The following is a 24,014-nucleotide window of genomic DNA, read 5'->3' as shown; positions in this document are numbered from 1 at the left end:
AATATTTTTTTAGTTGGGCACAATACCTTTATTTTATTTGTTTATTTTTCTGTGGTGCTGAGGATTAAACCCAGAGCCTCACATGTGCTAGGCAAGCACTCTACCGCTGACCTACAACCCCAGACCCCCCAGAAGGTTCTTTAACAAGAAGGGAGATAAAGCCTGGGTTTCTGGGAGTAGCCCTGGCCCTCACTTCCTGTCCCTGCTTTATTAAAAGTCACAGCTCTTTCATTCTCAGAGGAATCCTTCTAATATGCTCTTAACCAAGGGTGACCTGAGTTTATTTTAGTTGGGTTGAAGTGGCTTTGCTGAAACTGTAGTAGGAGGTCTGCTTGGGAGACCTCTGTGCCCTTCAGCCAGTGTGGGAACATGACACACTCCTATTCTTTAAAACGCCCAGAGGTGGCATTTTTAATGTTCTGAATGTTCTTCCCTTCCTCCTGCCACGCCTTAGACTGGACCTGTACAGAGCCTCGGGAAAATTTGAGCTTCTTGATAGAATTCTTCCCAAACTGCGTGCAACCAACCATAAAGTGCTGCTCTTCTGCCAAATGACCTCCCTCATGACGATCATGGAAGATTATTTTGCATATCGTGGCTTTAAATACCTCAGGCTTGATGGTAAGTAGAAGAGAGACTTGTTAAGGGGCTTTGTTGTCCAAGGATACCCCAGCTTTATGCCTATGGGCCCCCCTCCAGTGCCACATTGAGCCCAGTAGCACACTGAGCTCCTCAGGCTTGGAACTTGGGAGGCCAGACCCTGGAGGTGTCATGGCAGGATCACAAGCTGAGGCTCTGAACACTGGCCAACTTTTCACTACAGCACTGGGAGGAAGGGGTGCTTGGCGGTCCTGCTTAAACAGGAAGCAAAAAAACCCATGAAAATGCATAAGGTAAAAAGCATAATTGGGACCCAAGGGTTTGCTTGCTTTAGCCTCAGTTGGATTCAGGTACAACAATAATGCTTCAGGGCTTTTCTCCAGCTCATTGCTCCGCTCTCCTTTAACTTGGCCTCATCCTCAGGCTTCCCCTACCTGCTCCGTGTCTCCAAAGCAGAGGCAGCTCAGCTTTCCCCTCAGAAGTCCAGGGCTGTCTCTCCTTTAGCTACTTGGATCATGTGCTTTTCGCTGGACTTATCACAGCAGCCAGGTGACTGTGGTCCTATCACTCACTGGTCAGGCCTGGAGTTGGAATCAGGATTGACTGTACTAGAATCAGGAGCCACTGAGGGAGAGAAGTAGATGTTGCAGGGCAAGATCAGGAGCTTCCTCCAGGAGGCGATAGGCCCAGACCCTGTGCCCAATGGTCCCTCTAAATATTTCTGCTTCCCCTCACCTCCAAGAGGCACTCCAGGTAGGAAGAGGCTGGGCAAGAGGTGGCCAGCACTTATGACTAGTCGGAAGGCCTTAAGCGAGTTCCCCACCTTCTTTTTGCCTGAGTAGTGGACAAGGCTTACCAGAAAAATGGGGCTAGAAACTAGCAAGGATGCCAGGCACAGTGGTGCACACCTGTAAATCCAGCAGCTCAGGAGGTTGAGACAGGAGAATTGCCAGTTCAAAGCCAGCCTCAGAAACTTAGCAAGGCACTTAGCAACTCAGTGAGACCCTGTCTCTAAAATATTAAAACAGGGCTGGGGATGTGGCTCAGTGGTTAAACACCCCTGCGTTCAATCCTCAGTACAAAAAAAAAAAAATAGAAACCAGCAAGGTTAAGCAATTCCCCTTGCACAAGGTCTTGGAGACTTTACTAAGTTCATGTGCAGGGTGTGTTGCATGGCAGGACACCCCAAACCTTTGTGCACCTCCCCTGGGCCCCCAAACCTGTTCTCACTGAGGATCTTTTAGAAATGTTGTTTCACAGACTCTGCTTGCCTGGCTGATCCTGCTGTCCCTCTCTGGACCCTTACCTAAAACATGGCCTGCACACTCACTCACCCGACCTTCAGCCCCTTTTCAGAACTCTCCGGGTCTACCTTCACAAAATGCAAGTCTTCCTTGCTGCCCCGTCCTCTCTTGGGGCTTTCCACTGCTTTCAGGCTGTAGGAAACCAAAACCCTGGCAAGGCCATGTGTCTAGGTCTCTCCTTACTATGTGCTCCAACCTTCACGTTGTCTCTCCCATCTTCTTGAGGGCCAAACCCAAGCCTTCTGAGTGCTGACCCTGACTTTGCAGAGGACAAGTGCTTCTGTTAACTTGGCCTCAGTTGCTTCTTTAGCACCTCATGTATAGTCCCAGCCACAGAGGCAGAAAGTCTATCGCAAATGCAGAGGAACACTGGGAGCTCAATGAAGTCATGACACTGAGTCTCCTGCCATGAGGGTGATGAATGTGAGGCACATGCTGGCATCTGGGGGGTTGTTGTTCCCCTCTCTGAGGTGGGATGGCTGTGGTTGCATCTGGAGCCCAAGGAAGGGTGGCATATGACAGGTGCTTTGGCTACAGTAGGTACCAGGCTCTTGTGCTGTGCCTGGTGACACATGGACCAGTGGTAGGAAGTGTTTAGTTTTCGTTGTATCACCAAAATGATTGCTCAGTGCACCAAAGGCAGCTTTTGTTGGCGCTGACAGAAGCCTGAGTAACTTAAGACATCCTATGGATACTGTAATACCAAAGATCCACATCCTGGGCTGTTATTTGATAGTCACTGGGAACCCTTGCGGGCTCTCTGCTTAGGGTTGGGAGAATAGAGCCAGAGGGGTACCAAGTTCCCCTTATGAGGCTTCCCTGAGTGGGTGTGGCTCAGGGAAGAGCTCTTGCCTCACATATGCAAGGCCCTGGGTTCCATCCCCAGCATCACACACACAAGAGTAAAGCTCCCCTGCTCTCGCCCATGGGGATTCCCTGTGAACCAGCAGAGCCTCTTGCAGTAGGGTCAAGAGCACATGCCAGCCCTCTGGCTATTGGCTCATTTCCACAGCCACTATCCAACCGCATTGAGGCCCCTTGAATGTTTTTAGGAGGAGTAGTCTTGGCGGCATCAGCCACTCTGCCTCTTGCCTATAGAGCAGAGCAGGCACTTGGAGAGGTGCCAGGGTCTGGTCATATCAACAGCACTGGCTAGGGCGTCCCTGAACTCAGGCCCAGTGCTCATAGTCCTCCCTGCATCCTATATCACATGGAGATGCAGCCAGATTAGGGCACTGATGGAGCCTGTTTTTATCTTCTGGGATGGGAGAGGTGCCACAGTGTAGTGATGTTCTGTGCATCCAAATCACTGGCTAATTGTATGTCCCACTTTTGTGGATAGAGTGTAGCTTTGGCTCTTGTGGCCTCTGGGTCATGGTTTCTGCTCTTGGGAGTTCCTGTGTGTCTCCTCCTAACCCTGGTCCCCAAGCCACCCTGCTGACCTCCTTGTCTCCTGTGCCTGTCAGGAACCACAAAGGCAGAGGACCGGGGTATGCTGCTGAAAACCTTCAACGAGCCCGGCTCCGAGTATTTCATCTTCCTGCTGAGCACCCGGGCTGGGGGGCTGGGACTGAACCTCCAGTCAGCTGACACTGTGATCATTTTCGACAGCGACTGGAATCCCCATCAGGTAAAAGCAGCCAGTGCCCTGGTGAGAGAGGGGAGAGGAGCTTCCAGAAGCCCTAGAGGGCTGCCCCACAAGCCTTCTTGTGGGTCCCAGGAGCTGGCAGGAGCCACACCTACCCCAACTAAGTCATCAAGAAGCAGATTTCTCTTTCTGTTTCTAAAAGTAGATACAGCCTTGTCCTCTGGTTAAGAAAGCAGCATTTCCCCCCACCCTTTTTTTAATTTCTTGAATTGCCTAACAGAACAAGGTGGAAGGTGCTGTAAATCCCATTGGCTACATCCACCAGGTTATGGGGCACAGCTCTGCGGACTTGTTCTGTGTGGAACATTGACCCATGTGGAACAAAATCTGGGGCAGACTCTTGTTTCTTAATCATGTACTCCATGTGGGCCTCCACGCCAGTAGGTGCCAGGGCGTGCTGTTATACAGAACTGCATTCTAAAGTGAGTAAAATGGTCTCTGTCTCATTATAACAATAATATGCTCTTGCTTTTAATTTTCAACGCAGATACTAATAACACAAAGAAAAGAGGCCTCTTTCTCTTCCCCACCAATCCCGCTCTTTGCTAAGCACCCTCCAGTACCTATCTAGGAACACATGAATGTGCTGATTTTGACACAGTGTCTCCCGTTGGAGCACATGCCCCTTGTGTTCAGCAGCCAGTGTTAATTGCCTCTCCTCCAGAGGACACATCTCCTCCACTGTTGCATCAACTCCCAGATGTCCCCATATATTTGGCCCCAAAACATCTTTTTTTTTTTTTTTTTTGGTGAGAATTTTTTAATATTTATTTTTTAGTTTTTGGCGGCCACAACATCTTTCTTTGTATGTGGTGCTGAGAATCAAACCCGGGCCGCACGCATGCCAAGGCGAGCGCGCTACCTCTTGAGCCACATCCCCAGCCCCCCAAAACATCTTAATTCCAGCTCTGTTTCCATCTACCAGCATAGGAAACCCCCTTGTCCCTTTTGGGGCACATTTGTAAGGTCCTTCCAGCTGGGTCAGCCCTGAGAAGTGGGATTCCCATGCCTGTGGGAGTCTTCCCTTCATATTCTGGTTGCTCCTGCCCAACTATTTATACTTCCATTGGTGAGGTCCAAGTGTGCCCTCTTCTACATCCAGGTGTACCCTCTTCCACACCCTGGTAGCCCCAGCATGATCAGTGATTCACTTTGTTGGGTGAATGCCCTGGGTGAACCATCTGAGGTCTTTCCTCTGATCAGTCTGGCATGTAGTTCCAGCCCAGATTCTAATGACTGGCCAGTTTCCTGAAGGATGGTCAGAGTGTGCAGATCAGCAAATAGACTGCAATTAAAACCCCATTACCAAGGTTTTTGAGGTCAGCTCCTTACCATCCTCCTTCCTCCCCATATTTCTCAAGTTTGAGGAGCATGGTACCTTGGTGGCCCATACACTGGGCCCAGAGACAGGGTTTCAGGGAGCCTCCTTGTTCTAAACTAGGGATAATTAAAATATTTGTGCTGGGCGTAGTCTCACGCGTCTGTATCCCAGCAACTTATTGAGGCACTTATCAACATAGTAAGACCCTATCTCAAATAAAATATAAAAAAAAGGCTGGAGATATGGCTCAGTGGCTAAGCACCCCTGGGTTCAATTCCTGGTACCCCCCCCGCCCCGCCCCAAAATTTCTTTTTCAGGAGCTGCTGTCCCAGTTGTTGGGCCACACCCTTGACACCTTTTCCTTCATGTATTCTATACAGAGCCATCAGAAGAGGGGCCGCATGTCATCACAGTGAATTCTGAGGTTGTGTCGGGAGGGTAGGTCCAGGCCTAGGTTGCACAGCAGGGAAGCATGTGGGCCCATAACCAAACCAGGCCCTGCCACACTGCTGCGTGGTGTTAGCCCTGACCTCTGAGTGGTGCCTCAGTTGTTACATGGCCACACTGAGGACCTCTGGGTCTATGACAAGGGCTGCTGGGGACATAACCCCTTGTGGTTGTCCCCTGAAATGGCACTATTGCTGAGCACCTTCTAGCACCTGTCTGTAGGAACACATGGATGTGCTGATTTTGACACAGTGTCTCCCGTTGGAGCACATGTATTTGTCAGATCCCCGTAGGGTAGAAGATCACAACTGGGCTCGTTACCTAGTCCCCCCAGCTAGGTGATGCAGGCCAGGTCACATTTCTGAGCTCTGGCTCGTGCCACTAGTGGTGAAGAAGGGTAGACTTGAGGCTGGAGGCCCACACAGAAGAAGACCCTGCCTTCGCACCCTCCTCCCCAAAGCTTCTGCCCTCTAGTTTGGAATTGACTCGTGCCTCTCCCCAGGACCTGCAAGCGCAGGACCGAGCCCACCGTATCGGGCAGCAGAATGAGGTACGTGTGCTCCGCCTCTGCACGGTCAACAGCGTGGAGGAAAAGATTCTGGCTGCAGCCAAGTATAAGCTCAATGTCGACCAGAAGGTGATCCAGGCGGGCATGTTTGACCAGAAATCATCCAGCCACGAACGGCGTGCGTTCCTGCAGGCCATCTTGGAGCACGAGGAGCAGGACGAGGTGAGCACAGCACCAGCTCCGACCCTGACCCCCCTCCCCCCCAGTGCGAGTGGTGAACGCATGAGCGGCTTTCATTTTTGTTTTTGTACCTTTTTTTGCACTCTTCTTTTTTTTTTTTTTTTTTTTTTTGCATCCCTTTGGAGTAAAGGGAGTGTGGGCTGAGCGGAAAGAGGATGAGTACTTGCTTTCCCTTTGAAGTGGTTTTTTTTTTCTAAACTGCTGGTGACAGACGCCGGATTGACAGCCCTGGAGACTGAAGTCCTCTATTTATCCACAGAGCAGACACTGCAGCACGGGCAGCGGCAGTGCCAGCTTCGCCCACACTGCCCCTCCGCCAGCGGGCGTCAACCCCGACTTGGAGGAGCCACCTCTAAAGGTGAGAGGGGTAGTTCAGTCTCCACGCCCATCCAGTCCTCAGCTTCTCAGCTGGGACGGCCAGCAAGGGCCCTGATCCCACCGAGCGTGCGTGTGCGTGTGCGTGTGTGTGCCTCTCGCTGCTGTGTGGGTCCCCATCCACCGCAGCCGGACTGGGACCGCCAGCTCATTTCCCACGGATCGCCACTGCTCGCCTCCGAGCCTGGCCGCCGCCCAGCCCAACCCCTCCACAGTCAAACTAAAGGTTTGCAATCTTGTAGGAAGAAGATGAAGTGCCCGACGACGAGACTGTCAACCAAATGATTGCACGACATGAAGAGGAGTTTGACCTGTTCATGGTGAGTGCAACATGCTGCCACAAGGAGGCTGTTCTGCCCCCCACAGCTTCAGGGTGCCCTGCAGGGCGTATATGCCCACCCTGCCAACACCAAAAACTATGCAGAAAGTCTCAGTAATGCCAGATGTGGTGGCCCATGCCTATAATCCTAGCTGTGTGGGACACTGAGGCAAGGAGAGTCACAAGTTCAAGGCCGGCCTGGGTAATATAGTAAGACTGTCTCACAATAAAATATTAAAAGGGCTGGAATGAAACACAGTGGTAGAGTGTCCTTGGGTTCAGTTCCCAATAAACTCCCCAGCGGCGAATGGACCTGGGGACATCTCCCAGTGTAGCCTGCTCATTACTCCAACTGACCCATCCTTGTTCATCCTTGATCTCCTGAGCTTGTCATAGGGACAGCGGGCACACACTGGCCTCCATGCTATACGTGACCCTCAGACTTGCCTGTCTTCCTGAGTCTGTTTGCTGACAGCCGTTAAGGGCTCTGCTCCCTTTCAAAGGGAGCCAAGACCATCAAGGCCATGGGACTTCGAGGCCTCCATAGCAGGCCCCAGCCCCAGAATGATGGGGCAAAATTGGAGCAGAGGTCCTCTTGGATCGAGCAGGCCTGTGTTTTCCACTCAGGCTGTTGTGGAGCTGCGACCCTGTTGCCCCTTTCCTGGGGTCTGTGTTCCCCTCTTTCCCACCTTCTCCAGAGCCCCTTAGCAGGGTCTGTTTTAGCAGCTGCCAGGTCAGCCCCTGCAGTCAGAGCTGCTCTGTTAACTCCTGAGCCAGCGATGGCCTCTATGGGCCTTGTGAGCCTTGAGTTCCTACTGGAGCCTGCCCTGCTGCGCTGTCCCCTTTACTGACCCCTCTCTTTGCCCTCTCTCCCCCATTTTGCTTCTCGCTTCCCTCCTCCTCCCGCCCACATACTGCAGCGCATGGACCTGGACCGCAGGCGCGAGGAGGCCCGCAACCCTAAGCGGAAGCCGCGCCTGATGGAGGAGGATGAGCTCCCATCCTGGATCATAAAGGATGACGCAGAGGTGGAGCGGTTGACCTGTGAGGAGGAGGAGGAGAAGATGTTTGGCCGGGGTTCCCGCCACCGCAAGGAGGTGGACTATAGCGACTCCTTGACAGAGAAGCAGTGGCTCAAGGTACATGCTGGAGAGGGCCGTGCCTTCCCCCGGCAGGTGCTGGGCAGGGCCTACAGAGCGGAGGCGCAGCCACCGGGGTGCAGCCTGGGTCCAAACCCATTTTCTAATGTAGTTAAGCTGGCTTCATGAACAGCAAAGGGTCACTGAGGTGGGCCAGGCCCCGCACTACTGCAAGTAGGGGGACACCATGGCTCTCTCTGAGCGGCTCCAAGCCTATTGCCAGTCCTTAGAAGCCCTCTGAGTGTGAGGGTTTACCTCTTCATAAGGTTAAGAAAATGCTGCCACGGTGCTGTGTTCCAAGCACCTTTCGCTAGAGAAAGCATAGTGATAAGTCAGTCCGTAGGCGCCCTGGAGGTGGGCAGGAGTGCCGACTTGGGGCAGGGCCAGGCAACTCCGTATCAGGCAGGCTGCCCCCAGGAGCTGGCCTCTCGCCAGTTCTGAGAAAGGAGGGGATTATAAGCCTGAGGTCTGCTGAGCTCTCTGGCTCTGCCTGAGGCCACTGCTGCTTGTGGAGATGCCACAAGTCCTCATTTCAGCAGATGGCAGCTGTTCCTGCCATAGCAGCTACAAATGGCTGAGTCAGAGCTTTGGGTCCTGCAGAGGTGGTCTCCCCCAATCTGGGGCACACTCCATCTGGCATCAGTAAGGTTATGGTAACAAATCAGACCCTCCCCACTTCGGGGGCTCTAACTATAGAGGATGACTAAGAGCCCAGCCAGCCTGGAGTTGCATCTGGGCTGGGCGTGCTAAGCATACATCCCAGGATTAGCGATGAGGCCCTGCAGTGTGGCCATGCAGCCCCAGTCCCTTCTGGAAGCTCAGAACATCAGACTTGTGAGCCTGCCCACTGCACTCTGCACAATGGGAACTGTGAGGAGACCCCAGCAAACTAGGAAAAACTTAGGGTGAATGCTTTCTTCCCAGGATACTGTAGGGCCAAGAAGAGGGATGTAGGCCCAGCCTCAGACCTATTTGGCAGCCTTTGTGCCTTTTAAATTTAAAATTAGACCATCTGTTGATTTTGTGTTATGAGGTGTAATTTATAGGCCATACAGATTACCCTTTTGAGATATCCAATTCAATAATTTTTATATATTCCCAGAGTTGTTCAGCCATTATCGTAGTCAGCATTAGAACATTTCCTCACTCCAGAAAGAACCCTTGCTCCAGTTTAGTATTTTGCCTTAATTCCTTTGTCCCCCCATCCCTGGGTGACAGCTCCTGTCTCTTCTCTAGTTCTGTCTGTCCTGGACCATTCCGATCAGTGGCATCATGCAGTGTGAGGTCCTATGGAGTTGGGCCTCTTTTGCTTGTAACATCTTTGAAGATTTCCGAGTGGTAGCATGTACTTCTTTTTTTTTTTTTTTTTTTTTTTTTAAGAAAGAGAGAGAATTTTTAAATATTTATTTCCTTTAGTTTTCGGTGGACACAACTCTGTGTTTATATGTGGTGCTGAGGATCGAACCCGGGCTGCACGCATGCCAGGCGAGCGCGCTACCGCTTGAGCCACATCCCCAGCCCTGTACTTCACTCTTATAAGGCTGGATAATATTTTTATTTTATGCATCGTGCCACATTTTGGTTTTCCACTCTTAGTTGATGGACATTAGGGTTGTTTTTATTTGAGTGCTGTTCTTAATTACGCTAGTGTAAACTTTTCACTATGTGTGTGTGTGTGTGTTATAGATGAACACAATATCTTTGTTTATTAATTTTTTTTAGGTGGTGCTGAGGATCAAATCCAGGGCCTCACCGTACTAGGCGAGTGCTCTATCACTGAGCCACAACCCAGCCCACCTTTGCATATTTTTAAAATGTGCTGCCTTTTTATTAAGTTATGAGAGTTGTTTGCCAGAGATTTGCTTTCAAATACTTCTTTTCCAATCTGTGGTTTTTCTTTTCAACTTTTTCATGGTTGGCCTTTTTCTTTTTTTGGTATTGGGAATTGAACCCAGGGACGCTTTGCCACTGAGCCATATCTCCAGCTCTTTCTATTGTTTTATTTTGAAACAGGACCTCATAAAGTTGCTGAGGCTGGCCTCAAACTTGGGATCCTACTGCCTCAGCCTCCTGAGTCACTGGGATTACAGGCATGTGACATTGTGCTTGGCTCATGGTGTCCTTTGAAGCATAAAAATTTTTTGTTATACTTACCATTCATCTATTTTTTGTTTGCTTCTGCTTTGGTGTCATAATGTAAGAAAGCACTGTCAAATTCAGAGTCACAAAGATGTACCCCTTTGTTCATTTCTAAGAGTATTGTTCTAGCACCCTCTGCTGTGCTACTGGTGGGTGTGTAGCATTGGTGCCAGTTTTTGGTAGCTACTCTGGGTACTGTATGTACCAGAAGCCGTCAGGATGCTCTGGCTGTTACCCAGCTTAGCCGACCCCTTTCCTTCATTGTTTCCCATGGCTGCTGTGACAAGTGCTCCAACCATGGCGGCTTCATAAATCAGAAATACATTTTTTTGCTATTTTGGAGCCCAGTCTGAAATCAGTGTGTTGGCAGGTCAGGAAAGCCACAGTGGAGGGTCTTGGCTTCTCCAGCTTCTGGGGGCTCCAGCAGCACTTGGCTTTGTGCCTACTGTACTGTGGTCACTGCCTCCCCTTGGCATGACCTTCTCTGTCTTGCCCAGCTTGTTGCTTTCTATCTCTCGTGAGGACACTACATCGGATTTAGGGCCCACCCTGGTGCAAGGTGATATTCATTTTCATCCTGAACCGATAACATCTGTACAGACTCTGTTTTCAGGGTCGCATTCTGTGGCCTCAGATGTGGGTTGGGAGGATAATCGTAAGCCCTCTTCTCTTCCCTGGGATGTAGCAGGACCTTCGGTCTCAGTCCTTCCTGCCTGTTGCATCCCTTCCCTCCTCCCTCCCATTCTCCTTCCACTCTCAGCCTAACTACACCTCCTCCAGGAGGCTCTCCCAGCCACCCTCAGACCCCACCCACTCCTTTTCCTCACCTCACCATACTTGTCACCAGTTTCCATCTCCCTTTCACATGGGCAAAGGCCCCACTTGGTTCTGTTCTTTGCCAAACCCAGTGTCCAGACCTGTGGGCATTTATGATTCCAAGATTCCCTAGAAACCTGGCTTCCCATCCCTTGGGATAAAACATACCAGTTAATTATCACTGAAAATTAATAGGGATTCTTGTAAGGTTCGTACTGTTCAGGCTCATGTCCTTTACCTCAGCAGTTCACCACGAGGAGTTTGTGTTAATGAGTCAGCTGTCAGTCATGGCTTGACTTAGAATAGCCTAGAAAGGGGGCGGGGGAACAACTTGAAAAACTTGGTCTAGGGGTATAGCTCAGTAGTACAGCACTTGCCTATCGTGCCTGAACCCTGGCACGTTCTATCTTCAAAAATGAGAAACCAAGCAACCTAAATACCAAGAACAGGCCAGGGGTTAACCGGTCCACTGATAGACTGAGCAGACATAGGAAAGTTATTCTGTGGAGATGACAGGAAAAAATCCATGACTCAGCACCATGTCATGTGGGCAGTTCAGGTGTTCTCAGTGGAGCACGTGGGGGAACAGGAAGAGACGGGCTCTGAAGGTGACAGTAGTGATGTTTGAGCTCTGTGCTTAAAAGTGGTTAAAATCAGCAGTTCCATATTCTGTGTAATTTAGCACGGCTTGGAAAAATTGGTGGGAATGCATTTGGCAGGGTCATTGATCATGATAGCTCCAGGTGAGAGGATTTCAGAATTATGTCCCTCCTGGTCTCAGTGTGGTTGGATAGGACCCCCTTCACTGGCAAAGAACAGATTTTTAAGGCTGGCTTGAGTAGGAGCCTTTGAACACTGCCTGGAAACCACCTAGAAGGCTCAGTGTGTGCTGCACCCCAAGCCAGCCACGCTGGGTGGATGACGGTGTGGGGCCTCCTCCCTGCCCCAGCCGGGGCCCCAAGTGTGCGTCGCGGCCTCCTCTTGTCAACCTGGGTGCTGGCTGTCCTATTTTACTACTATTGACCCTGAAGGCCATCGAGGAGGGCACGCTGGAGGAGATCGAAGAGGAGGTCCGGCAGAAGAAATCGTCACGGAAGCGCAAGCGGGACAGCGATGCCGGCTCCTCCACCCCGACCACCAGCACCCGCAGCCGGGACAAGGATGACGAGAGCAAGAAGCAGAAAAAGCGAGGGCGGCCACCTGCTGAGAAGCTCTCCCCAAACCCACCCAACCTCACCAAGAAGATGAAGAAGATTGTGGACGCCGTGATCAAGTACAAGGACAGGTAAGTGGAAGATGGGCTCGGGCAGGGGCAGTGGGGCCTTTGCGCTCCAGCCTCCCGTGTACAGAGTGTGGGTTGTGGTTAAAGGCCTTTCGCAGACAGTGGATTTTTGTCACACCACTTATGTTCTGGAACAGGGAAGCATGCAGCCATATGGCCATGAAAGGGAAGATAGCACACAGTAGTGAGAAGGGGCAGCTGTGTGGGGTTCAGAGGAGGTGACATGTGAGTGTTCCCCGAGGAAGAGACAGTCTAGTTGGCCTGCCTGGCAGCAGCAGGTGGATCTGGGACCTGGTGAGATTGAGGAGGGATGCAAGTAATGCTTCTTGGTAGCTGTCCAAGAAGACACATGCACATTCCTCCCTCTCAGGGCAAGGTGCGTGCAGCTAGGTGAAGGTCTGTCCCTGCCACCTCAGGGCTCACTCTCCCCCTGCTTTCTGCTGCTTGGTATCTTATTCTTCTTTCTGATCCATGCTAGCCAAGACTGACCCCATAACGGAAGGCTTGTACAGTTTGAGTTTATAGTGACAGTAAATAGTGGGTCAAGAAACTAAGCATCAGAGTTTGATTTTTTTTTTTTAATAGTTGGACACAATACCTTTATTTTACTTTTTTATTTTGTAAGTGGTGCTGAGAATCAAACCCAGGGCCTCACCTGTGCTAGGCAAGCGCTCTACTGCTCAGCCCCAGCCCCAGCCCCAGCCCTTGGACACAATATCTTTATTTTTGTTTTATTTATTTTTTTATGTGGTGCTGAGGATTGAACCCAGTACATCATGCTTGTGAGGCAAGTGCTCTACCACTGAGCTACAATCCCCTTTTTAAAAAAATTTTTCTAGTTATTGTTAATTTTTTTAATTGTTGATGGACCTTTATTTTATTCATTTATGTATATGCAGTGCTGTGAATTAAACCCAGTGCCTCACACATGCAAGGCAAGCACTTCTCCACTGAGCCACAACCCCATCCCAGAGTTTGATCTTTCATAGGGAAAATGTCAAAGTATGAGCTGTCATGCCCAAGTTTGGAATTTTAGCGAGTGGTGATGGTTGTGATACCTCATTGAATGAGTACAAATTGTCCTTAAAAAGACTAATTTAGTATCAGAAGAGAAACAAATAATGAAGTTCACCAGCTAGATCTGAAAATATAATAGTAGGTGTTTTGAAAAAATGTATTGACTCTGATTTGCAGACTTGTATCTCTGGGGCAAATTCCACAAAGAAAGAAGTAGAAGGATAAAATAGCGGATATGCAAAAATCTAATGAAATAGACAGACCTCCGGGGGTGTTTTGTTTTATTTTGGTTTTGGAGACAGAACCCAGGGTCTCATCACATGTTCTGCCACTGAGCTGTCCCTCTGTTGATTTTCTTGAGAAGGAAACTTGAAATTACCACAGTGAAGTAGACCTTCTTAAGGTCGGTGAGGAAGGTAGGCTGGGCTTTGTAGTCAATCCTCCCAATGTTTTAGATTATCTACATAGAGAAGAACCATCTTGACGCCCACTTTCCACGATACACTTATATTCCTTTGAAGTGGATTATGGAGAGAAAACTGAAAAGTAGAAGCAGTGTTCTATGTGTCAATGGAATGAAGATTGAGTCTCTGTAACAAAAAGACCACATACCCCAACACCAGGAGTTTGCATGGGGAGATCAAACTGCGGCAGCTTGTGCAGTTGGGATTATGATCACAAAGGACAGGATGGAGGCACTGCTGAGCATGACTGCTGCAGCACATCATGCAGAGGAGGAGGACGATCAGAGCTGCTCGAGACAGGCACTTTACAGAAGGTGGTCACTTTCTCCTTACTATAGTTGTGGGGGATAAAGTCTCGTTCCAGATCTTGAACTTAATCTCCTCGTCACTATTAAAGCATGAAGTTGAACACTTTCTGAAACCTGCCATGGAGCTGGGATATTGTTGTTAGACAATATTTTTTATTGTCTCCTGTTTCAAAAATAAATTGTGCCTAGTGAAGTTAGGTGACTTTTACACCTTTAATGATAAGTAATTTTGGTAGAGTTAAAATGCTGTTTTCATTCTGCATTTGTGTAGTTCAGTGCTTTGTTCAAAGTTAAAGTGTTTTCAGAAACCACATTTAAAACTTCAAAAAGGTTTTTCTACCGAATCCAGGATATTCTGAAGATGGAAGCCTGTGTGTAAAATGCTACCAGATTGCATGAAGGAACAATGAACAGTTTTGTTTTTTTTTTTTTTAAATCAATGTTCTAAAAGAATCCATGGGAGATCTTCATGTCCTTTGAGTAGGCAGTCTTTTCAACAGGACACAAAGCCATGGGCCATTAACCACTGAAAAATTAGACTTCACTAAGATTAGGAATGTTCCGCAAAGGACACTCTTATTATGACAGTGATGATCCACTCCATAGACTGGGAAAGACGAGCTACTTTGAAGACCGACAGTGAATGTGAAGAGCCGCCACCGGGAAGGACATGCTGCTGACTGGGCAGCACCTGGACACCTGGACCTTGTGTCCTGCTTTCCAGGAATGGGCCATTCTCAGCAGCATCTAATCCTATCATCTCCTCCCAAGAGCCCAGTGCATGTCCCAAAAGAGAAATCAATCAGGCCAGCGTCCATCCTTAGGAGGACAGATGCTCATATTCCTGCGATGCAGAGATTTTTTTTTTTAAGCCTCCTGAGTAGCTATATGGGGAGTCCTATCTTTTTGAGTGCAGGAAGCAGGACACTAAAGAGTGCCAACAGTATACTTCTAGGTATGTGATTCATGGACTTGAAAGTTAAACCCTGTACACAGGGGAAAGCAGCACAAGTACGCTCCTGGGATATCAGGAAAATTCTGGATATAGATGTGAAAACATTCCTGTCTGGATACCTCAATTTAAACAACAACACAAAGACCTAAAAAAAAGTTGTGGATGTTTCTCAGAGTAAATATTATTTAAATTATTATTCTGGGGCTGGGGATAAAGCTCAGTTGGTAGAGTGCTTACATCACATGCACAAGGTCCTGGGTTTAATCCTCAGCCCTTCCCCCCCACACACACACTCTCTCTATATATATATATATTTTTTTTTTTTTCCATTCCATGTCTCATTAGCATCATATTTACCTGTTTAGCATGTGACGAGAAAATGGCTCACCCACCCAGCTGCTGAACATGATCCTACATAATCCTCTCCCAGCCTAGGACCTGAGATGATAAATCAACAGGAAGGTGAAAGTAACTCCTAGGCTTTGTGAAGGGACTGACTTGTTGAGACAGTCCAGTTGCAGGACATCCAATGTGCCAAGAAGACCAGCTGTGGACTCAGTTGCACTCCTTGCTTCTGTCCGACTCATGGGGCACAGGGGTCCGTGTGTGGTTTCCACATAGCCCAGCATCCTCCTGGAACAGGTGGATTTGCAAACTGGGAGTTACCTGCTGGGCATGGTTGATGCACATCTATAGTCCCAGTGACTAAGGAAGCTAAGGCAAGAGGATCAAGAGGATTACGAATTCAAGGCCAGCCTCAGCAACTTAGTGAGACCCTGTCTCAAAAAGGACTGGGGATACAGCCCCTGGGTTCAATCCCCTGTACCAAAAAAAAAAAACTGCGAGTTACCAACAGACCAAGAGGGACCATAGAGAAATGACAAGTGGCACAGCACTTATCAAGGGAAGCCTGCAGAGTGGACTTGGAGGAACACTTGGTGTGCACTCAGAACACCATTCCCTAGAATGTGGTTTGCTGGTGGTCACACAAGACGAGGTCTAGCTGGACACATCAGCTAAGGAATGGGCATGCACCTGGGCAGGTGAATGCACATGTGGAATCCCATGGGATCAGAAGGCAGGAGTTTGCAAGTTGGAGACCAGCCTTAGCAATTTTGCAAGACCCTGTCTCAAAAACAAAAAGGGCCAGGCATGGTGGCACACGCCTGTAATCCCAGCGGCTTGGGAAGCTGTGGCAGGAGGATCGTGAGTTCAGAGCCAGCCTCAGCAATAGTGTTTACACACAAAATTGACTCATTTAGCAGATATTTCTGACATCCTTAACTAAGTTTGAAACTACGAGGGTAAGCCAGGATAGGGCCAACCTGTCCCTTGTGAAGACAGGGAAAGTCTGGAGTCCCCATCCCTTCTACAGCTCTGAGGTTCTCTAGAAGGATACAGGACTCACTGGAAGCTATTAAACTCATGTTCTAGATGAAAGTCAGCCAGAGGAAGAAGCATACAGGGCCGCATCCAGGAGAGCCTCCAGCTGAGCTTCCAGTGGAACCGCCGTCAGCGCTTTCCTAGGAGCAGTGAGACGATGAAGTGTTTTCAACAGGAAAGCCTCGACTTTTGGGAGGAATTTTCTGGGATCAAGTAGACCTGACTGACAGCCCATATGACTGACTTCCAGCCTCTGCAGGTCAAATTGATTCCCCATGACCCAGAGCTACCACCCTAAACCACCTTCAAGACATTCTAGGCCTAAAGCCACAGGGGAACAAAGCTACTCTGTTGGGCATGACATTTCAGGGGCTCAGAGATTCCTTGCAGGATCTTGGGACCAAGGCCACACCTTATTTTGGGACAAGATAGGTTCTTTATACTTGTTAGATACCTGGAAGGTTCCAAGCCACCAGCCACCATAGCAGGGGGTATTCACAAGCCATACCTGGTGCCCCTTCGCCCTGTATGCCTGGACCACACCCAAGAGAACTTGAGAGGGATAGAATGAGACAGAGCATCGCAGTTCACTTTTTTCTCTCAAAAGTTTCTGTTGCTTGCTGGGCACAATGGCGCATGCCTGTAATTCCAGCAACTTGAGAGAGAAGCAGAGACAGAAGGATCTCAAGTTCAAGACCAGGGTGAGCAAGACCCTATCTCAAAATTTAAAATAAAATGGTCTCGATGTAGTGATGCATGCCTGTAATCCCAATGGCTCAGGAGATTAGCAGGTTCAAAGCCAGCCTCAGCAACTTAGTGAGGCCACAAGCAACTCAGTGAGACACTGTCTCTAAATAAAATACAAAAGGCGGGTGGGGGGGGAGGCTGGGGGTATGGCTCAGTGGTTAAGTGACCCTGGCTTCAATCCCTGGTATCAGAAAAATAAATAAAGTAAAACAAAAATGACTAGGGATTTGGGTCAGTGGTAGAGCACCCCGGGTTCTATTCCCAGAACCAAAAGAAAAAGTAATATTCTATTCCTTTCCAAAAAAGAAAATTAAATGTTCAAGGAAACATTTGGACTTTTTGTTTGTTTGGTTTTTTAATTTGCCTTCCAGAACCCTCTAAGCCACTAAGTTCTATGATTGAGTTGAACGTGGAGCCTGAAGAGGGGAGCAGTCATCACAACTCAGTTCTTTGTGAACATTGAAGAATGATTGGGGCCGCCTCATTTGAACTAATGTCAGGAGCCTGCCTTATCAAGCAGGAGTGCATGTTGCTGCTTGTACCATACCCAGTGACCTTAGGTGGCAGCTGCTTGTACCTCAGTGCAATGGCACCTAAGGGACAACAATGGCACAGCCATGTACCAACTGCTGTGTTGCAGCCAGACATTCATGGAGAGGCAGGGGTGCCCTTCCTCTCACTTGCCATTCCAGATGTTGCTTTTGATTTATGAGGTGGAGGTTTGGCCCCCAGGCTATGTTGACCCTGGCAGAATTGTGCTTGATATCGCCTTTGTATGACTCCTTCAGATGTTTGCAACCGTCTCGCTTAGGAAACTCTCCCTTCACTCGTACTCCAACTCGTGGCCAGTGGGCCAACTCCTCCTGAGGCTCCCTGGCTGCATTTGGGGGCACTCCCTGGAGTGGTGTGTGCCCAGCCTCTGACACCGAATGCAGCGGGTGGATTGAAAAGACACTTTGTACTCTGGTGCTGCAGGAAAGGAAGACGAGACAGTTCTGCAAGTCCTTGTGCCTAGTGCTGGTCAGGGGCTAGAGGGCCTTCAGTAGGAAGGACCACCTAAGCAGGGCCTGATGAGCAGGTCCACTGGAAAAGAGGCAGAACGAGTATCACAGGCAGAGGGGACAGTGTGTGCAGAGAGCTGGAGGACACTGGCTTCCCAGGGTCAAAAGAAGCTGAACAAGACCAAGGGGCTCAACAGGGACTGAGTCCATGCCAAGGAATTCCCAGGGGCCCCAGGCAGAGAATGCTTCTTGTGATTTGAAATCTCAAACCACATTAAGGAACTTCCAGAATCAAAATCAGAATGGTGCCTTGCAGCCGGGCGCAGTGGTACATGCCTGTCATCCCAGCAGCTCAGGAGGCTGAGGCAGGAGGATCATGGGTTCAAAGCCAGCCTCAGCAACAGCAAGGATCTAAGCACTCTGTGAGCCCCTGTCTCTAAATAAAATACAAAATAGGGCTGGGGATGTGGCTCAGTGGTTGGGTGCCCCTGAGTTCAATCCCCAGTACCAAAAAAAAAAAAAAAAAAAATGGTGCCTGGCATGTGCAAGGCACTGGGTTCCATCCCCAGCAAGAAACCAGAATAAAGAAATTAAATTGGAAGTAGGAATTTATACTTTAAAACTGAAACATGTGCAAAGTTAGGCATGGCTTTGAGGTCAGGGTTAGACTTTGTCAAGGCAGGGTGTGTGCCACCAGATGGTATTTGGTTCCCTTGGGTCCTGGAGAAGCTGTTTGGTAGCTGGTGGCCAAGGCAGCAAGTAGGTGTCCTGTGTGCCCCCTTCGTGCTTTTGGAAAAAGTTTTAGCAACACAACTGCTGGAAAGCACTGCCTCAGCAGGCCCATCAAAGGAGCATCCATTGAACCCCTTCAGTGCTTCCAGCTGCTGCTGGCTTCCTGGGCCAGACCGGGCAGGTGCAGAGGAGCTCCACCACGGCGCTGGCCTTTGGGGAGACCCCTTGCTGCACTGCAGGCTCTGTGCAGCAGCAGAGGGCCTGGGTCTCTGGAATTTGACCAGGAGGGGGCCATGTTAGAGAATGTGCTGCTTGTTAGGAGATGTGTGTGGGCTCTAAGGTAAGGAGCAGGATGTCTACAGCTGGTATCGGGGCTCGGGATGATGTCATACATACAAACCTCCCAGGCTAAGCCTGGCCAGGGCTCTGAACCCCACTAGGCAGGCCTAGTACAGTTCCTAGGCCTCTCTGCAGTTCTCTGCCGTACCATAAACCTGAACCACTTCATGGAAAATCAAAAGTGGGTGACTTTACAGAGCCGAAAGACTACTCTTTGGACAAGAAAAACACAAGACGTGCAGATGGTTAGGCCAAGGTGTGCTCTAGTGAAGGAGGTAGGCTGTGGAGTAGGCATGCCACACTCCTCAAGCCCCAGGCACGACCCTCCAAGAAAGGGAGCAGGGGCTGATGAGTGGGTGAGGGGTCCCTTTTTGACAGGTTAGGAAAGCTTCAAGGCTTTCTGGCCCTCAACCTTTGGAGAAGGACTTTTTCGGTAGCCCAGGGGAGAGTGGGTAAGCACACTCCATCAGGAAGAAGTGGCCCTCAGTTCCAGGTGTGTGGTCAGCATTGTCTGGCAGCTAGCCTCAACTTGCTACATGCCAGCTCTGACCAGATGAGGGTTTCTAGCTGGTGAGCCCCAGATAAAGTCAAGAGTCCCATGCCCAAATAATACCTGAGGCAGAGGCCACTGAGGGGCTCAGAAACTCATAGACACAGTAAGTCCCAGGAAGTCTGTGGCTGGGTTGTGTGTCTAGCTGAGCTGAGGTTCTGAACTTGCCTTGGAATTTGTTAGAAAAAACTCCAGCTGCCCTATTTGTAAGCCTGACTCCATCCTGGGCTGCATGCCCTGTGCCTGGGACATTATATGCTCCCTGCCTCCAAATCAGCAGCTGTTGTATAAATGTTTAAAAACATAAATACACATTTAACATAACAGCTTAAGGCAGATAGGGACCAACATAGGTGTAGGTGTCTGGCACCCAGGGGAGATGGATCTGGGTGGGCAGCCCACACATGTTTTTTTCTGCCTGCCCTTCAGGAGTGTCTTCGGTTCAGCAGCAGGTCTCATGTCCTGCTCCCTTCCCCTGCCAGCATTTGCCAAGCACCTGCATATGCCTTGTGGGCAGTACTTCAGTTGTACATCCTCCAAGCCCATACCCCAACACTCCCCCTCTCCTCCTGCAAGACCAGAGCACCCTGAAAACTCCTGCCCCCCAACCCCAGTGTCAGGATCTTTCTGTATTTGCCATTTCAAAAGGACCTTGGGCATCTTGTGATTGTCACTTGGTTTGTTGCCGATTCAGAAAAGGAACTATGCATCTGGGGCTTCTGGCACCATCCCTGCAGTCAGGCGTTGTGTGCTTGACTCCAGGGCTGCCGCCTGGGGGGGCTGCAGCTCGCTTCCACCTCTGTCTGCATCACTCCCTGGTCTGGAGAAGCGTTCTTGGCATTGCCACAGACCTGGGGTCACCGCGCTGTTCCTGGAATGTGAAAGCACAGTCCCTGCCTCCCAGTGGTGTTGAGGAAGCTGCCGCGGCATACGTGCCAGATAGATGCTGTGCCTGGGTTAGATCCAAATGTGCCACCAGCAGAAGGGAGGGTGGGTGTCAGGATCTCATTATGAAACCCATAATAAAAAACAGTGCTCCTGGACACATCATCGGCTCATTAGAATCTATCAGCTTGTCCAAAAGTTGGCTCTTTGGGAACTGTGCTCATGGGAACTGCAGCCAGGCTGGCTCTTGGATGGGCAGACTCCAAGCTGCAGCTTCTGCCTTCTTATACTGGAAGAGTGCCGAGGTTGCAGGCTACTGTCATGAGGAATTGTGTTTAACTCATACATGAGTGAAATGAATTTTTCTGCAAGTAAATTAATCTGCTCTAGATTTCTCATTTTTAAAAAATTTTCAGGGTGCTTCTTAACTTCGTAATGTGTCAAACATTGAGCCTAGAAAATTGTTTTGTACTAAGAACGTACCTCTTTTATGTTTCATTTTTTAACTGTATGTGATTGTCCTTCAGACTGTTGTTCTACTACTGAATCAGTTTTGAAAATCCTGAGCTGTTTTTTTCTGGGACTCTTGCTGGTTCTCTATTGATTTCAAGTCAAGAGAGACTGGTCTCAGCCAGGCACAGGGACTCACAACTATAATCCCAGCGGCTCAGGAGGCTGAGGCAGGAGGATCACAGTTCAAAGCCAACCTCAGCAACAGAAAGAAGCTAAGCAACTAACTCATTTATCTCTAGATAAAATGCAAAATAGGGCTGGGGTGTGGCTCAGTGGACAGGTGCCCGAGTTCAATCCCTGGTACCAAAAAAAAAAAGAAGATTGGTCTCCAAAACAGAAGAGGTCACAGAACAATGGTTTGAGTGGACCATAGGAAGGTGAGTAGAGCTGGAATCCTGTGTTAAATGAGCCAGGACCACTTCTGTAGTGAGCAGACAGGATCTAGGTTGAGCACCATCTTCACCTGATTGCTTTTGCCTCACTGAGGCCATTCAAACTCAAGGTATGATGCTGTGATCCATTTGCAGTGTCTGCCATGGTCAGAGGATTAGGAAACCAGGTACGTGTTATCCCTGATTCAGACATTCATTTTTAGGATTCACCATAGAGGTCAGTGAACCAAAACTTCAAATCAACATTCAAACAAAAACAAGAGCCTGGCACAAGCCTGTAAGTCCAGGTACTCAGGAGGCTGAAACAGGAGGATGGAAAGTTCAAGGCCAGCCTGGGTAACTTAGCAAGACCCTGGGGGTGTAGCTAGGTGGTAGAGGAACCTAGTGTTCAAGCCCCAGGACTAGGCAGAGAAAAAGTAAATAAAAACAAATTATGTACAGGAAGGCTATTTTAAGTTGCAAAAATCATCAAATTTGGGGGCTGGGGTTGTGCCTAGCATGTGTGAGGCACTGGGTTTGATTCTCAGCACCACATATGAATAAAATTTGTCAATCATCAAATTCAGACTTCATTGTTGACAAATGAAGTTTTATTGGAATATAGCCAAGCCCCATTCCTGTATATATGTGTTCCCTGGCTGTTGATTTTAGGATTCAGAACTGAGTGATTGATTTTAGGATTCAGAACTGAGTAATTGCCATAGTGTTTCAGACCCACAAAACCTAAAATCTCTCTACGCTATTTCAGAAAACATTTTCTGAAGCTGGGTATGGTGGTGCACATCTGTAATCCCAGCAACTCAGGAAGCTGAGGTAGGAAGAAGATCAGGCCAGCCTCCTCAACTTAGAGAGACCCTGTCTCAAATTAATTTTGCTAACCCTTGATTTAGAACAGTAAATGAGAAAGTGGGTGCTAGGGTAGAGTCCATGGCTCAGGTACCTATGTCCTGCCACCAGCTTCCTGTTGGCAGCCTGCTCTCCTAACCTCTGATTTCTCTATTAAGGGATATGGACACGTGATCTCTCACGTTCTGTCTTATATCTAGAGGCGTAGTGGGTCTCCCACCCTGTCTCTTCTCTTCTGTTGTAATTTGGGTTTAAAACTAAATACTACACTTGAAGAGATGTGTCAATTAGGACAACAAAGGTACCCACGAAGGCTGCTTTCTCCAAGAAGGGCCTGTACCTCATCAAGACCAAGACCCCTCCCCAGGTAAGGTCTTGGTCACTCCGAGTCTCTACTCTAAATTGTGTCCCTTTCTAGGGAATGAGGTTGAGGAAATCCCTGCCCTAGGAGTTGATATCCAGAAGTAGGCAACGAAGCTGTTTCCAAGACACTGAAACCTGGCCCTGGAGGCATTAGGCCATGGCAGCTGCTCTTACCTCTGTCTGGTTTGGGGTCACAGGGCTGATTCAGACGGCCTGCGGAATCTTCACTAACCCACTGCTGCCAGGCCTTGGAGGTTCCCAGACAGTGCCCAGCCTGCAGAAGTTTCTCCACAGAGACAGAAGGCTGCTCCCATGGCCACCGCTATATTGCAGGGAGCTCCTGGTAGAAGAGCAGAGTAGAAACGACCTCTCAGTAGTGGGACACCTGAGGCGAGGGGCCCCTTGGTGAGGCTCAAGTGTCCATCATTCAACAAATGTTATACTGAGCACTACTGTGTACCAGGCTTTGTTCCGGATGCCAGTGACAGAGCGGGCGCTCCTCAGGCATGGTTTGCGCCCTTGGGGCCTGTGTTCTGGCTGGGGAGACGCATGGTAAGGACGGGATGACAAGGGCTGATGTGGGAGAACTCTCCAGGGTTAATGGCCACAGAACTAATCATGTTAAAAGGGAAGAGATCAAAACTTCTGAAGAGAGAAAGTGAAATTCCTCCGTGATCTTAGGCATGGGTGGGTGTGTGTGGGTGGGTGGGTGTGTGAAAGAGAGTATATGGATAAAGAGGACTTAATTAAGATCCACTCAGAGGACACTGTGAGGAGACACAGCCAGGAGCAGAGATAAGCAATAAACATGTCCAATAACAGACCCCTTGGGGGGCCAGGCTGTGGCTCGGTGGTGGAGCACTTGCCTAACATGCATGAGGCACTGGGGGACACATGAGCAAAAAGATGGGCTGTGGTCCCAGCTGAAAGGCTTTGAGCAACCCACAGCCTGCTCGGCTTCATTGTGCCCCAGGAACATGGATCAGAGACACCAGGTCACGGCCATGTTATATGTATAGAATTTGAGGCCTGCTCATGTGTCGCAGGGAGCAAAAACACTGGCTCCGTGTCTGAGCATGTCTCACCCTATGGCAAGTACTTACTTCCTCTCAGGTAAATCTCTGAGTGAAATATGAACCAAGCACTGGTATCTGAGTGCCCACAGGTATTGGCTTCTAATATCCAATGCAGAACACAGCTCAGGCACTTATCACAGCAATAGTGGGCACCTCTTTGTGTCCACAGTGGAGCACAGAATAGCAGGGACCCATCTCCCAGCAGTGAGGCTGGCCAGGACCGAGTGGGAACCTCCTGTGGGATTCCATCACACAAGTTCAAGAGGAGGCCAAGCCCAGCTAGAGCCAGGACACCCCAAAAGCCC

At 49.3% G+C, this 24,014-nt stretch overlaps 1 protein-coding gene across 9 annotated transcripts in view; it reads left to right on the top strand.

The window, feature by feature from the left end:
- Smarca4 (SWI/SNF related BAF chromatin remodeling complex subunit ATPase 4) overlaps positions 1–24,014 on the top strand; it is a 90,776-nt gene that overhangs the window by 61,408 nt on the left and 5,354 nt on the right. For 4 of the 9 annotated variants that reach the window (XM_076848554.1, XM_076848569.1, XM_076848563.1 and 1 more), the window contains exons 24-30: positions 455–621; positions 3,371–3,534; positions 5,823–6,050; positions 6,328–6,426; positions 6,686–6,763; positions 7,683–7,901; positions 11,879–12,141. In XM_076848554.1, coding sequence (XP_076704669.1) covers positions 455–621; positions 3,371–3,534; positions 5,823–6,050; positions 6,328–6,426; positions 6,686–6,763; positions 7,683–7,901; positions 11,879–12,141 — 1,218 coding nt within the window. Of the gene's footprint in view, positions 1–454; positions 622–3,370; positions 3,535–5,822; positions 6,051–6,327; positions 6,427–6,685; positions 6,764–7,682; positions 7,902–11,878; positions 12,142–16,316; positions 17,153–24,014 lie in introns of those variants that run through there. The other 5 variants (XM_076848594.1, XM_076848587.1, XM_076848599.1 and 2 more) reach the window with 4 other exon arrangements.

This window comes from Callospermophilus lateralis, chromosome 1, assembly GCF_048772815.1.
Source record: "Callospermophilus lateralis isolate mCalLat2 chromosome 1, mCalLat2.hap1, whole genome shotgun sequence".
NCBI classification, from domain to species: Eukaryota; Metazoa; Chordata; class Mammalia; order Rodentia; family Sciuridae; genus Callospermophilus; species Callospermophilus lateralis.
The sequence above is the reverse complement of the archived record's forward strand: the minus strand, read 5'-3'. Positions and strand labels throughout refer to the sequence as shown.